General features: G+C 43.7%; 1 protein-coding gene across 5 annotated transcripts in view; it reads left to right on the top strand.

Annotated features, from left to right (window-relative positions):
* The window catches only part of LOC128844166 (3-phosphoinositide-dependent protein kinase 1), a 136,146-nt gene that overhangs the window by 42,783 nt on the left and 76,731 nt on the right, over window positions 1–16,632 (top strand). For all 5 annotated transcript variants that reach the window (XM_054041631.1, XM_054041632.1, XM_054041636.1 and 2 more), the window contains exon 6: window positions 16,243–16,340. In XM_054041631.1, coding sequence (XP_053897606.1) covers window positions 16,243–16,340 — 98 coding nt within the window. The remainder of the gene's footprint in view (window positions 1–16,242; window positions 16,341–16,632) is intronic.

Raw genomic sequence — 16,632 nt, forward strand, 5'->3', positions numbered from 1 at the left:
CCTGTAGCGGGACTGAGATTCTGTGGGTCCTGCAGGACCTGCTGCCATAATAGCAGGAGTGGGTAAAATGTACTTTATTGCAGGGAGGATTGGGTGGGCAAAAAAAACATATTGTGGCAATTTGCGGGAAAACACTAAATCTGTTGTCAGTTTGTCATAAATAGAATTTCAGCAATGTAAAGCAAGTTTTTCTTTTTTTAAATAAAGGTTATAATACTTAAATTTAAGCAAGGGATCGAAAGAGGTTTGATTTCCATAACAGGAGTTAAAGTATTTTTTTACATGGTTTAAGCAAGATTAGTTTTATTCCTTTAGTGGTAAAAAAATTGTCTGAATTCCATATTTTTTATATAATATATATGAGAGAGAGAGAGAGAGAGAGACAGAGAGAACACGTGGGGGAAACTCTGTCTTGTGGGATCGAAAGTTTGTGTGGGTGGGAGTGGGATACAAATACAAGAAACAATGTGGGAATGGGAGTGGATATTGCAGGGTGGGAGCGGGATTTAAGAAACAGTCGTGAGCAGGGCTCTACTTGTGAATTACAGTGTGTAGGAGACTATATAAACAAAAGTAAAACTGACATTAGTCCAGGTTTTACCTTTTGCATTTCTACTCAGCTTGGACAAAGAGCAGAAATGGTGAAAAGACAATGTAGGGTATGTCTACACAGCAACTGGACATCCACGACTGGCCTGTGCCAGCCAACTCAGGTTTGCAGGGTTCGGGCTGTGGGGCTGTTTCATTGCTGTGTAGACTTCTAGGCTCGAGCTGGAGCCCGAGCTTGGGGGACACAGACAGAGAGAGACACAGACACAGAGCAAGACACCCCCACAGGGTTCTAGTGCCCGGGCTCCACCTCGAGCCCAGAAGTCTACACTGCAACGAGGCAGCCTTGCAGCCTGAGTCAGCTGGCATAGGCCAGCCGTTGGGTTTTCTTCGCTGTGTAGCCATACCCTTAAAGTCTAGTTTAGATCATCTAAAATGGTGATGACAACACAGCTAAGGGTGCAGTTAATATTTATCTTGAGTCCCTTTTTAAAACTAATTTTGCTTGTTATAGGAAAATGTTGAACCTTTCTAAAAGCTTTTAATTGGGTCTCTAAAGAGCCCCAAGAGAAGAATTACAATCTTGTTGTTTGGATGAGAATATTCTGTCATGTGTACAAAATTGGTTTGCTAACTATAAATAGATTGCACCCCTATTTGACACAATAGCCAAATGGGCAGGGGCGGTTGGGAATGGAGATTGTACCATAGAATCTAAAGTTGGTCATCTATTCCAAAGGTTCCCAAATGGTGGTTCCTGGAACACTTGCTCAGGGTCTCTGGAGAGATGTCTGATCATGTGATGCTGGCTCTTCTTGTTTCCAGTTATGTTAAAAAAAAACTAAAAATACATTTTCTAATATTTTTGCATAGAAACAGTTGTGAATGGGAAGAGGGAGGAAATTGGTCCATGCATTCTGACAGGGAGAAGATGTCCATGAAACACTAGGATAGAATAAATACTATAAAAGAGTTCAGGAGTTCGGTTTCCCTGCCAGTAATGTATGGGAGATTCCACAAAGGTCAAAAAACAATGCTATTTAATATCTTAATTACTTATAGGGAAGAGGGGCACTGTTTCCTGTATTGTTTTCTTTGTCTTTTATGTAATCACAAGAGTTTTTAAAATGTGTATAAATTTAACTTTATTTATGTATTTCTTTTAGTAGGGCTTTATTAGAAATCTGGCATTTAGGAAAATTGCTTGTAGATGTCTTAAGTTTAGAATGTTATGAAGGTAGTTATGGGCAGCTCAGTACTGGGTGGTGAGATCAAGTTTCTGCTGATATCACAATCATTGTACAGTTGATTTATTTAGGAAACCATATTCTATTAAAATGCTTAGAACTCTCTTGGGGTTTTCTTGAACCCTAAGAAATATGACAGCAGATAACCAGACATCTTAAAGTGGTTCTACTTTGAAAAGTAACTCTGTAGAAATGGCACCTTCTGTTCTTCGAGCTTTTGTCCACATGGGTTCCACTGTAGGTGTCCGCACCCCTTGAGTGAGAGTCTGGAATCTTTTAACCCAGCAGTGACAATAGAAGTCTGTGCCCCACCCTGAGTATATAAAGGACAGAACAGCCCCAAGTACCACTCGGTTTCCTTCTCCCTGCCAAGGCAGTGAGTTGGAGCAACATAGAGTCCTTCTGCTTCTCCGTACATCACAGATATTAGTAGTTTTATAGGTAGTTAGGATTATTCTTAGTAGTTCTAAAAGTTCAAGTTGTTAGAGCCCATTGGCCAAAAGAACCCCCCCCCTCCCCACAAAACACACACAAAAATAACTTTTTTGTTTTTCCCTTGATACCATGATTCACACATGGCTGAGTCTTGGTCCCCGGGTTTTAAAATCTGCCTAGCTTGTGACTCACCCATGCCTGCAAGCGATGCTCATGCAAAATGTTTATTCTGCTTGAGGGAGTCTCACATAACTGACAAATATGCATTTTGCATGTCATTTTCAAAGCATACTCAAAGAGCTTATGATGCCTGTCTGAAAGTTTTCTTCACAGAGAAATCTAGAAGGAACATATCAGACTCTGAAGTTCCTTCTCTAGAGAATGCTATTCCATTAAAGCCATTGTCTATCAGTTCCCTGGCTACCAGGGAAACCACTCTAGGTGTTAACTAGTCTTCTGCATCCAAGGCTATGCCTTACCCCCATGCTTAGCATACACTGAAGCAATTACTGGGTAAGTTAACTGGTGATAGCCTAACCCAGAATATCATGACCACATTATAATGTTGTCCTCACCTGCATCCATACTGGTACTGTATCTGGCTGCGCCAGGCAATAAAGCTGTCTGAGTACTTATCCTAAGATTTATAGCACCACAATTTACTGTGCCTCTGTTTGCATTCACAGATGTTGTAAGACAACTTGTCTGCCCACTCTGATGGTTATACACTGGTACAAGGGCTTGTTAATGGGCATTGTTGTGTTGTATGAAACAGTAGAGATGTGTAAAGCTAGAGAAATTGCCAGCAGGCAAACTGCAAGATGGATGCTGAGCAGAGGCAGATTGATAGTCTACTTCCAGTTGGGGGGTTTATGGGAAGGGATTGGAGGACCATTGTGTCCCAACTGTTGTGGCTGCTCAACTGCACTGCAGTTACCTCAAGATAACAATACACATTAAAACCTACCTCTTTGTCTGCTCTGTAGCTCAGGGAATGGTGGCTATTATGCTGTGTAGCACTGATAGAAGTGTGTGGCTGTGTGCACTTGAAGAGTGCTATGGGAAAAACTCACGGTTGAGCTCAAGTTAAGTCTTCAGTGAAGACAAGCCTCCAAAGACCTCATGCTGCTCTGAAACATTCTGGGCTTATCCTTTTTCCTTCTCAGGTCAGTCAGAAAAATCCCACCTGCTGAAGGCAGAGATACTTTGTGTTGGTCAAAGTCTCCAGTACCAACAAAGAAAAAAAAAATCCAGATTATATTACACTGAGGCTTCCAAGTTGATTTCCTTCAAATCAAACTGGCACAGTATACCACCAGACCCTTCAAGAGTTTGTTTCTCTACCTCACAATCACACTAGCGATCTTCTACTGTCCCTATCAGCTCATTGTAACTATTGGCTGCAGAACCATCTATCACTGGTTCCTCGGAACTGTGCTTCCAGCTGTGTCAGCCACTTCAGTACCAGCAAGCTTGGTGCTGATTACATTGGTACCAGTCCCTGTTGTTTTTCAAAAAGCAACAGAGGGTCCTGTGGCACCTTTGAGACTAACAGAAGTATTGGGAGCATAAGCTTTCGTGGGTAAGAACCTCACTTAGGTTCTTACCCACGAAAGCTTATGCTCCCAATACTTCTGTTAGTCTCAAAGGTGCCACAGGACCCTCTGTTGCTTTTTACAGATTCAGACTAACACGGCTACCCCTCTGATACTTGTTATTTTTCAGTGACCTTTTATAGCTCCAGTGGACTTAATGATCACTCCAGAACTGGAGTCTCCTCTAATGGACTTTTCTCTGCTTTCTATGGGTTCGAAGATGGTTCCAGTACAGAAACTAAAGGTACTAGACATGAAGATCCTCTTTGACCTTCATCACTGGTACCAATGGCTGTCTCTTAGGAGATACAGGGATTCTATGGAGAAGTTCTACTATTCTGACTCCTCCTCTCGTGACAGTAGGAGTACTTCTCTGTTTTATCCTCATTCTCCAAATATAATCCTGGAAAGGGAGGTGAGAAGGAAACTTTCTCTTCAGAGGTCCCAGCTTCTGACAGGACTCAAACTTCATTGTTTCCACTACTTTGATATTCCAGGCCTTATCATTATGGGACATAGTTGTGACCTTACTGGGAAGGATTGAACCCACAGCAATTTCCAGGTCCTGACTCTTCTAAGTTAAGATGAAGGAATCAACCCCTTCATAAGGAACCAGCCAAGACTGTACATTCTGCAGATCAACCTATCATGCAAGAGGTTGAACAGGGTCCTCATTTTGGAGAGGATGAAGGGGAGCCTTTGGAGGAATATAACTTTCAGCCCCTTCTGCTTGCAGTATCCTCTTAATCTCTGGATGAAGCAGTTGTTCTTCTTCGAGAGATGTCCCTGTGGGTGCTCCACTCCAGGTGTTGGTGCGTCCCTGCGCCTTTGCTCAGGGACGCACCAACACCTGGAGTGGAGCACCCACAGGGACACTCATCTCGAAGAACGTCAGTTACTGCACAGGGTGAGTAACCTCCTCTTCTGTCATCGTCTGCTACGATAGATTTCAGTGCTTTTCAAGACTTGCTTAAGAGGAAGGCCAAGGCTTTTTAGAAATTCCTCTTGAGATGGTTCAAGAGGATTCTCAATCTCAGGGCCACTTGGCCTTACCATTCAATAAGGTAATACTCGCTGCTACTAAAGAACTCTGGCAACCCCCTGCCTCAGTTGTGGCAACATCTAAGAAAACAGATCACAAATGTCAAGTACTTCCCAAAAAGTTTGAATATTTCTTTGCACATCTAATCCCACTGTCTCTTATGGTTACAAGTACTCACAAATATCCAAACAATGTGCTCCCCCCCCCCCCCCCCCCAGTTGACTCCCAGGAAGAAAGAACCCAAGAAAATGGACCTGCTTGTCAGGAAAGTATATTCTTTAGCTAGCCCTCAGATGCAGATAAGCAATTATCAAGCTCTGATGGCCAAGTACAATTTTCTCCAGAAGAACAGGGTTATGCAGCTGAACAAAAAACTCCTGCATGATATTAAGAAAGAGCTAAGTAATTTGGCCATAGAAGGGTGCACTTCGTGCCAAAGACAGCTCTTCAAGCATCATTTAGATTATTCTGATCCTGCGGCTAGATCTATAGCTTCAGCGGTATTAACTATCCACAGATCACTGTTACAGTTGGCTGGATTCCCAAAAGAAGTCCAAACTGTGATCAGGGACTTACCTTTTGAAGGTCTTGACCTTTTCAGTTTAAGGACGGATGAGGCACTTCATACTTGAAGGACTCGAGAGGCCCTCCATTCTCTAGAGCTCTGTGCCCTTTTCAGAAGAGGAAGCAGAGTCTGAGCCACTATCTTTTTCTAGACAAAGGCCCGAGGTGTCCTCACTGTTATCAGAGACCTTTTGGATGCTTGTAAGAGCCTTGTTATATGAAAGAGAGAGGCCCTACCCTAAGTTCCCTCTAAGCTACATGGCTAGGCGGCTGCACAACAAGCTATCAAGTGCTGCGCACTTCAAGTGTGCCTCTGCCCACTGTCGTGCTGCTCCTGCCCTCTGTCTTGGAGCTGCTCCCGGGAGCCTCCCACTTGCTTGCAGTGTGGGGGGGAAGGAGGGTGCTGATGTCAGGGTGTCCCTCTCCCCCCACCCCATACCCCATCTCTGCCGAGCCAGGAGAGGGGGGAGTGACAGGGCTTAGGAGTAGGACTGAGGGAGCCTGCTGGTGGCTGCTGCTGCTGTCTGCTGTGAGTGCCAATCTACTTAAAAGGGCAACGTACAGTAGCAAATCATAGGGCTGAAAAGAAACAGTAGCGCTCAGGATTTTAGTGAGTCTCCACCATTTGGGCTGCATTTTGCCATCATCTGAAATACTGCGCTTTAATTAAAACAATCCCTGAGTTTCTGTCTTTTTTTCCATTGTGAATATAGAGTCATAACACTGTAAATTGATGTGTAAACACTAAAGTAACAGTAACTTCCACAGAGGAGCTGCCTGTGGTGGCGAGAGAGGGCTGGGTCCTCTGTAGAATAGGGGGGAGGGAGTGGGGGTTTCAGTGAGGAATGTGGTCTGGGAGATGTGTTCTTCCATCCTGGATCCATGTTGCCCAGGACTTCTCTATCAGTGCACAGCTCCATGTCAGAGCTGTTAGCCAGGACTCCACACTTTGGGCGTACAGATACTTTTAGTCCCCTGACTAGTCAGCATGGGAGGAAGCCACTCCACTTCTCCCAGAACTCAACATCTTCATCATCTGGACCCATGGAAAAGAAGCCCTTGAGGAATTTCACCATGATTTTAATAATTTCCATCCCACCATCAACCTCAGCCTAGATCAATCCACACAAGCGGTCCATTTCCTGGACACTACTGTGCTAATAAGCGATGGTCACATCAATACCACCCTATACCGGAAACCTACTGACCGCTACACTTACTTACATGCCTCCAGCTTCCATCCAGGACACACCACACGATCCATTGTCTACAGCCAAGCTCTAAGATATAACCGCATTTGCTCCAATCCCTCGGATAGAGACAAGCACCTACAAGATCTCTATCAAGCATTCTTAAAACTACAATACCCACCTGCTGAAGTGAAAAAACAGATTGACAGAGCCAGGCGAGTACCCAGAAGTCACCTCCTACAAGACAGGCCCAACAAAGAAAATAACAGAACACCACTAGCTGTCACCTTCAGCCCCCAACTAAAACCTCTCCAGCGCATCATCAGAGATCTACAACCTATCCTGAAAGATGATCCTTTACTCTCACAGATCTTGGGAGACAGACCTGTCCTCGCTTACAGACAACCCCCCAACCTAAAGCAAATACTCACCAACAACCACACATCACTGAACAAAACCACTAACCCAGGAACCTATCCTTGTAACAAACCCCGATGCCAACTCTGTCCACATATCTATTCAAGTGACATCATCATAGGACCTAATCACATCAGCCATACCATCAGGGGCTCGTTCACCTGCACATCTACCAATGTGATATATGCCATCATGTGCCAGCAATGCCCCTCTGCCATGTACATTGGCCAAACCGGACAGTCTCTACGCAAAAGAATTAATGGACACAAATCTGACATCAGGAATCAAAATACTCAAAAACCAGTGGGAGAACACTTTAACCTGTCTGGTCATTCAGTGACAGACCTGCGGGTGGCTATATTACAACAGAAAAACTTCAAAAACAGACTCCAAAGAGAGACTGCAGAGCTAGAATTGATATGCAAACTAGACACAATCAACTCCGGTTTGAATAAGGACTGGGAATGGCTGAGCCATTACAAACGTTGACTATCTCCCCTTGTAAGTACTCTCACACTTCTTATCACACTGTCTGTACTCGGCTAGCTTGATTATCACTTCAAAAGTTTTTTTTTTTTTTTTCTCTTAATTAATTGGCCTCTCAGAGTTGGTAAGACAACTCCCACCTGTTTATGCTCTCTGTATGTGTGTATATATATCTCCTCATTATATGTTCCATTCTATATGCATCCGAAGAAGTGGGCTGTAGTCCACGAAAGCTTATGCTCTAATAAATTTGTTAGTCTCTAAGGTGCCACAAGTACTCCTGTTCTTCTTTTTTCAAGGGCATGCTGTTATACATACTTCTGTGCCCAAGTATACACACTGGGGCTTTAAGGAAAAGCACCATATAGCGTGAGAGTTAGCAATATTGATTACCTGAAGGATTCCCCAGGGCAGATGCTGTCCTCTGGGGAGTCTTGCCAGGCTGTGAACGTATTTAGAGGCAACACGTGTCTGTCTCTCACACTGTGTGGGTGTGTGTGTGTGTATCTGTCTCACACACATAATCTTTCACACTCACCTCCCAACACAGACTTTGGTGGTGATGTTACTACTTGATATTTCCTGCAATGCACATATATTTTCTGTAATTTTATTCTTCCAACATGCTGTTTGAATTTTTTGATTTGTCTGCATTTCATAATTTTTATTTCTCTTATGCTTAAATTTAATTCTTTGAGTAGTGAGTTCTAAAATGCCTAACCTGTCCTGGCTGAAGTAATTATTCCTTTGGTAACTTTTAAAAAATATGTGTATTATATCTAGGTTTTTTTGTTTCTACTGGTGACGCACATCCGCACATTACCTCGATAATTCGTGCACATAACAAAATTCATTCCGCACATGAATGGAAAACATTAGAGGGAACATTGCAATTGACTAGTCCGTTTTAGACATGATTCAACATGAGTACTTTGTCTAATTTTGGTCTATGCCAATTCCCTTTTCAGGGACCCTTGTCACAACAAACTACTGCTGGTTGAAATAGGTAGTCATCTTCACTGATGTGTGATCGAGATGGTGCCTGTGCCAAGGGGTTCTACTTCCATTTTTCTTAAAGAAAAAGGAAGAAAAAGGTTGGCATCCCTTTTTAGATTTGGGTTCATCCGTTTATCAGTCAGACACACGCTGGAACTGCCAATGTATGTGACCTTGAAAATTCTGGAGTCTCTGGATAAAGACCCCCTTCAGGTCTGTCAGAGTCCCCATTCCATCAACCCTTCCAGCAAAAGACTATTGTAAGAGATGCATCTAAGCAGGGGTTGGTGGTCCCAAGAGGAGTTGTGTTTACATATAAATGCATTAGAGTAGATGGCCCAGTCATCTCGTTTGCAAAATATTCCTGCCCAGGCTTCAGAACTCCACCATCCAAATCCTGATGGACAATATGATGGTGATGTATTGTATAAACAAGCCCGTAGGGTGCAAGATCATCCTATTAGGAAGCAATCCTCTTATGGGAATGGTGCATTTGTCATCACATCCAACTCTTCATTTTTCAGGCATTCAAAATGATTTAGCTGATTTCCTCATCTGGAAAGGCTCCATCTCCAACAAATGGGAGCTAAAAGTCTCAGTTTGAGTCAGGACTGGGGCGGTGAGGGTTCTGTTGTTATTTATAGCAAATAGGTTCACCAAGAAATTACTTATATTTTGCTCCTGGAGAGGAATGAGTCCAGGATCTCTAGCAGTGGGATCAATAACTGTTGCACACTTTTCCACCTGTCCAGTTAATCCCCATAGTGCTCAGGAAAATATGTCTGGACAAAGCTCAAAAATGCTAATAGCCCCTACTTGGGCTTGTCAGTTTTGGTTTCAGATGTTGTTCATCTTTCACTCCAGCTGACTCCTCAGCTCCTGATCATTCCTGACATCAGTTCTCAGACTGCAGTCCAGTCTTCTACCCAAATCCAGAGACTTTACACTTATCAGCATAGACACTTGCTGGTTAACCTTGCTTGAGAAGAATTGTTCATCAGCTGTTCAAGAGGTCTTGTCATAGTAGAAGAGCCTCTACTAGGCTCATATGCTTAACTAAATGGAGACTTTTTCAATATGGTCTGACTAGAGACTTACCCAGCCACGAGACTCTTCTGCCCCATTTATTCTGGGCTATCGGTTTTCTTTGAAGCACTCTGGACTGTCAGTCAATTCTGTCAAAGTACGTTTACAACTATACCTGCATTTCACCTCAGTAAAGGATTATATAAACTTTTTTTTTGGTCATCCATTTCCAGATTTTGAAAGGGTCTGACATTTTCCACCAGTTAGCGACCCCTTTCTGGTTTGGGATTTGTATGTAGTTTTGAGGTCATCAATGGATCTTCCTTTTGAGCCTTCATACATCTATTCTTTGTATCCCCTTTCCATAAAAACTTCATTTTTAGTGGCTGTCACTTCAGCTCATAGTGATTGTGTTGCAGACTTCAATGGCTGGACCCCCTTACATACTATTCCATAAGGAGAAAGCTTCACTCGGGCCAGGTCACACATTTCTGCTGAAAGTGGTTTCGGACTATCATTTTAACTGATTTTATACATTTACCTGTATTTTTTTTTTTTCCCTAAGCCTCATGACTCCCCTGAATGTGAGATGTCCTAAAGGCCTTCAGACTTTTCATAGCCTTTGGCAGTAAATCTAAAGGACAGGCAGTTTCTGCACAGACCAGCAAAATGGATTTCCGATTGTGTTAAGATTTCTTATACTATAAATAAGTTTCCTCTTCTGCATTCAATTAGGGCATTTTCTACCAGGGCTCAGGCTCCTCAGTAACATTTATGGGGAGTTTGTATCGGAAATTTGTAGGGCAGCTACATGGTGTTCAGCTCATACATTTACTAAACACTTTTCTGTTGTGGCAGCTTTTAAGTCAAATGCTCAATTTTGCCAAGCTGTCTTGCAGCCATTATTTAGGTAGGACTTATACAGGCGAGTCTCATCTTACGCGGGGGTTCCGTTCCGCGGTTAGCGCGTAAAGCGAAAACCACGTATAGTCAAAATTACATTGAGTTGAATGGCGGGCGGAATTGCCCACACTACAGGTACAGTATTAAAATTGTTTTTTTTTGTTGCCTATTGCGTAAAGCTGAAATCGCGCATGTTAAATGCGCGTAAGATGCGACAGACCTGTATTACCTACACCCTTGAAAGGTAACTGCTAGTTAGTCACCTACATGGGATCCATGTGGACAAATGCTGAAAAAAGAAAGAGGTTACTTACAGTAACTGGAGTTCTTCAAGTAGTGTCCCTATGGATGCTCCACTGTAGGTGTGCTTGCATCCCTGTGCTGCTAATTGGAGAACTTGGGTATCCGTGTCCGTTAGGCCCACACATGCACTGTCTCTCCTCGTGCTGCGCCACGAGGCTAGTCAGCACGAGGAGGCTAACTCCCCTCAGTTCCTTTTCTACTGCCGCTGGCTAGAGATCAAGCTATTTGCAGTCCGTTAGGACCATAATTTTAATCTGCAGTTCTATAGTTAATTAGCCTCATAGTTCGTAGTTGTAGTTCCAGTTGTTGTTTCTCCTTTTCTTTTACGCTTTAAAAACAAAACAAAACAAAACTTCAGTTTCTTTCCTGCTTTTTTCCTCTTTGGGGACTCCTTGAAGCCTGGTGAGCCCGGCATACCCTATAGGGGAAGAAGTGCCTCTCTTGCAAAGAGGCAATCCCTGTCGCAGATAAGCACTTCAAGTGCCTTTAGACCACTCTCTCCCCCGATTGACACAGCTGACCATCATTCCACAACCATTTGGGCATTGATTTGGCAACATTCCACAGTGCCTGGGAATGCATAACCGATCAATGGGTCCTACAGATCGTTCGAACTGGGTATTTCCATCCATTTTACCTTCCTGCACCCTCCACGACACCTTCCACATCCCTCTTCAGGGCTCCTTCTCATGAGCGTTTACTATGACTAGACATAGATTGCCTCCTCCAGTTAGGAGCCATAGAACCAGTACCTTGACATCTACGAGGCAAAGAGTTCTACTCTTGTTATTTCTTAATACCCAAAAGGAAGGGAGGTTGGAAACCCATACTAGATCTCTGGGCTCTCAACAAGTTTTTCAAGGCTCAAAAATTCAAGATGGTCACTTTATCAACAGTCATTCCAACGTTGGAACAGGGTGACTGTTTTTTGGCCCTTGACCACCAGGACACCTGTTTTAATATCTCAATCCTACTGGCTCTCAGATGATTTCTCAGATTGACTCTGGGACACAACCTTACCAATATAGAGTGCTAACCTTTGGGCTATAATCAGGCCCAAAAGTATTTTAAATGTTCTCTCAGTGGTTGCTTGTTTACGTTCTCAAGGGATAATGATCTACCCTTAACTAGACAATTGCCAATCTCTCCAAGAGGCTCACCAAGTCACTGAAGCTACAATACACTTGTTTACGGAACTGGGTCTACAGATCAACACCTAAAAGTCAACCGTCACTCCACTGCAACATCTGAAATTCATAGGGGCCGACCTTGATTCGTTACAGGCCAAAGCCCTCTTACCTCACCACAGGTTCCTATCCTTAGTCACTCTCCTAGACACCATTCAAAACAGCCCACAAATACCAGCTGGGCTCAGTCTCCAACTCTTGAGGCATATTGCAGCATGCATGGTGGTAATACCACATGCCATGCTTCGAGGATGCCTCCAAATGTGGTTCAGCTTGGTTTACAGACCAAACAAGGACAGGCTGAACAAATCCCTGTCACCATCCACCAGGATCAAAAACTCCTTATACTGGTGGAAGGACCTAGCCAACATTTGCAAAGGGGTCCTCTTCTGGCAAATATCACTGTCATTGCTCCTCACCACTGATGCATCACTCATAGGGTGGGATGCACATCTAAACAGCCTCATGACACAAGGCAAGTGGTCACTGGCAGAGATATCCCTTCACGTCAATCTCCTCAAGCATTACACTGTCTGTGGCTTACCTCCCAGGTGAACAAAACTCAATAGCAGACAATCTCAGTTGCAAATTCCCACACAACCATGAGTGGGAGATACATCTGACAGTGCTTCATAACCTATTCAGATGCTGGGGGACACCATCCACAGACCTTTTCGCCACTCGACAAGAAATGTCCATGCTACTGCTCCAGAACGGGGATGGGACAGCACTCCCTGGGCGATGCTCTCCTCCTCCCCTGGAACAAGGACTTTCTCTATGCCTTTCCTCCATTTCACCTACCGTTGAAGGTCCTGTTGAAAATAAAAAGGGACAGAGCTTGTCATTTTGATTACTCCTACTTTGCCGAGACAGACGTGGTACCCTTACCTGGCACAGCTCGTGACGTGCCCGCTGATTCCTCTTCTGGCCATCCCGCACCTCCTCTCGCAGAATGGAGGATGTACCCACCATCCAAACTTGGGGATTCTCTGCATCAAGGCATGGCTTCTGCTTGGTTCCAACACCTAGAAAGCTCCTGTTCAAGGGAGGTACAAGAGGTACTATTACACAATAGGAAGTCCTCGACATGACGTACTTACCTGCAGAAATGGTCCAGGTTTCAGATTTAGTGCATGTCCTAATAAATCTCCCCAACATTCACAACTCTTCCGTATTTCCTAGACTATGCTTTGACCCTAAAATGGTCGGGACAATCTCTAAGCCCTCTTAGGGGTCACCTAGTGGCTATAACAGCTTTCCACCAACCTGTAGAGGGCTACTCAGTGCTGTCAGACCTAACTACTAAAAGGTTCCTCAGAGGTATAGTAAACCTCTTCCCACAACTTTGACTTCCTATCCCTACATGGGATCTAAACCGGGTGCTGAAAGAACTGACTAGGCCTCCCTTTGAACCCATGGCCATCTGTTTGTTGATGCACCTGTCAGTGAAAGTGGCCTTCCTGATGGTGATTGTCCTATTCTCTTGGCTGAGGTAGAGAGCAGCTCTGATGGCTCAACCCCTCCTACAGTGTTTTTTCTGGACATGGTTACACTCAGGCCACATCCAAAATTCATCCCAAAGGTAACCTCTCTGTTTCACATGAATCAATTAATTCACCTTCCAATCTTCTACCTCAAGCCTCACCAAGACAAGAGGGAGGCTATATTACATGCTCTAGATGTCAGGAGAACCCTGGCCTTCTACTTGGATAGGACATAAACCTTCAGGAAGTCTCCTAGGCTTTTCCTCTCCATTGCAGAAAGATCTGCGGTCTCTGCGATATCAGCCCAAAGGCTCTCCAAGTGAGTCTCAAATTGCATCAGACAGTGTTACCAAGTTCGTAGCATGACCCCTCCAGACTATTCATACACACTGTAGCAAGTCGATCTCTTCTTTCATCACTTTCTTCAAGAATGTCTCTATCTCTGAGATCTGTAGAGTGGCAACATGGGCATCAGTCCACACTTTCGCAGAACGCTATGCAATTACTGGGGATTCCACCTCCAGTGCCATCTTTGGCTCCACCATACTGTCCTCTGTAATTGACCTGCTCCAAAGTCCCAGCCCTTCAGGAGGGATGCTGCTTGGGAGTCCTGACAGTAGAGCACCCCTAGAGACACTATTCGAAGCAGAAGAGGAAGTTACTCACCTTGTGCAGTGTGACAGGGTGCTGGGCAGGTAAATTGGAGCTCCAATTAAGGGAGGTAAATTGGAGCTGGCTAGAGAAACCTGAACCTGATTGACAAAGGGGAAATGGCTACCAGCCTAATTAGCCCAGGACTCCATAAAAGCCTCAGAGGAAGGAAGCCAAGGGGCAGACAGAAAGGGGGAAGCCAGAGAGTGGAAGGAGAGTGGTAGCTCTTCTCTCCTGGGTGCAGAGGCTGGAAAGTCCTTCAGACTGAAACCCCCAAGCTGTATGTGTTGAGAAGGTGGTGGGAATTGCACCCTGTAAATAAACTGCACTGATGATTGCTGAGCCAGAAGATCTGAGTGGTTTTTGGAACAGAGCAGAGGCAGGAGCAAAGGGAGCCCTCTTACATGCAGTAACGATGGTTCTTCGAGATGCATGCCCCTATAGGTGCGCCACAACTCACCGTCCTCTCCTCTACTTTGGAGTTCTTGTCTGTAATTCTGCGGTAGAGAAGGAACTAACGGGGGTTAGCCCGCGCATGCTGACAAGCCTCATGGCACAGCACAAGGAGAGACAGTGCATGTTCGGGACTAATGGACACTGCTACTGAAGTTCTCCGATCAGCAGTGCAGGGACGCGCACACACCTATGGTGGAGCACCCATAGGGGGGGACATCTTGAAGACCATCGTTCTTGCATAAGGTGAGTAACTTCTTCAAGATGCTTTTGTCCATATGGATCCCATGACCTGCCATCCTTCCCCACTAACAGTCATCCTCCTAGATATCAATATTAATGAAGGAACTGAGTGGTAGTGGGGGCTACTCCACCCTTTTTGCTCTTGTGAGTGGGGAAAAGATGGGCATTAGGGTGTGCAAGGCACATGAACATCCTCCAGTGGCCACTGCTGGCTAAAAGATTCTGGACTTGCATGCATGGAGAGGCATACACCAACAGTGGGATCTATATGGACAAAGACATCTCAAAGAACTTGATTTACTGTAACATAAGTAACCTTACTTTTCAGCAGATCTGTTTCCTGTGTGTATTTCATTGCTGTCAGCTCTGCAGAGTTGAAATGGCTGTGGGAGAATGAACTGGACTACCTTCTGGTTTACGCATCATTAACAGAATTATTCAGCTGCATTGCCACCTGAGCAAATCAATAGACTTCAAATTCTGCTCTTGGTTGAAATCTGCCATTAAAAATCATTTTGTTGCACAGACATAACTGGCATGATCTGAGGAAAATCATGTTGCACAAGGGTTACTGAAAGCAGCATTGGACTTGCAAAGCTTTTACTGATGAAGCACGAGCCAGAAAGACCCCAGCTTGACTTTCAGATCTGTCTGAGTTTTCAGGGCTAGCATTGGAAGAAAGGTGGTGGTGGTTTTTTTTATAAACAAAAAAACACTTGTAAACTGGGGAAATTTTGATACAACAATGACGCAAGAAATGTGAAACCCTACAATGCTATTTTTCATGTTCGCTGTTAAGTAGAACCACTTAATTAGTTTCACTACAGCATCTGCTGCAGCTCGGTGTTGGTTGGTTGGTTGACTTCTGCAGGCCTCCAGTTGTGATAAAAAAACAAGACCATGTCAATGTGTAAAGTTAAGCATGTGCATAAGTCTTTGCACAATTATGGCCTTAGTATAGTTTTCATCTGTCTCATTCGTGCAGTTTTGTGGGATGATCATTCTTGGGCCCTTGATATTTCAGACTTAGTGATGTTTTGTATTATAGTTAAATAGTGTAAATTTCATGTCCGTATTGCCATCAGTCTGTCATATGTTCTTTAAATGTAAGGTTTACAATTGTCCTACTCTTTTTGGTGGATTTTGTTGAACAAGTGAGATGCATGCTGCCCTCCATTTTGTGATTAACTCCTTTTAACTTTTAGAAGGATTGGAAAAATTAGTGGGCTTTATGAAATCTCCTGTTCCCACTCTGAATGTTGATTTCCCCCAGGTCAAATAAAAATTGCCACAATAGTATTTACAGATTTCCTGTGGTTTCTTGATGGATTAATGATATGTACAAAGGTTTGTATATACAGTGCTATGACCTGTAGAATTCATTTTTAAGGCTATTGTTAGCTTCAGAATTGAAATGTGATATCTGGTTTTCACGTGTTTAATTTTAAATTTGAGACTCCACCTTTTTCAGGGACCTTAAGCCAGAGAACATTTTGCTAAATGAAGAGATGCACATTCAAATAACAGACTTTGGAACAGCAAAAGTATTATCTGCAGATAGTAGACAAGGTATGCAATTGTTCATATCTCTGATCCTGTATCCCAGTGAACTACTCAACAAAAAGTAGTTCCCTGAAATGTAAATTTCTTGAATTTTAAGTTAAACTGTCATCAACTTTGAACACTGCATGTGATTATACTATAGTCTAGATATAGTTTTGTTGGTGGTCATAAAACAATTCTGACTCTAAACTTCTGCTTAGGTGGATCAGCTCATACAGTGTGAATTTAGAACTGGTTGTTTGTTTTTGAATAAAGCCAATTTTCTCTCCAGTTTAAAATGTAGGAAAGGGAGCTTAAT

Source organism: Malaclemys terrapin, chromosome 10 (assembly GCF_027887155.1).
Source record: "Malaclemys terrapin pileata isolate rMalTer1 chromosome 10, rMalTer1.hap1, whole genome shotgun sequence".
In the NCBI taxonomy this organism is placed as follows: Eukaryota; Metazoa; Chordata; order Testudines; family Emydidae; genus Malaclemys; species Malaclemys terrapin.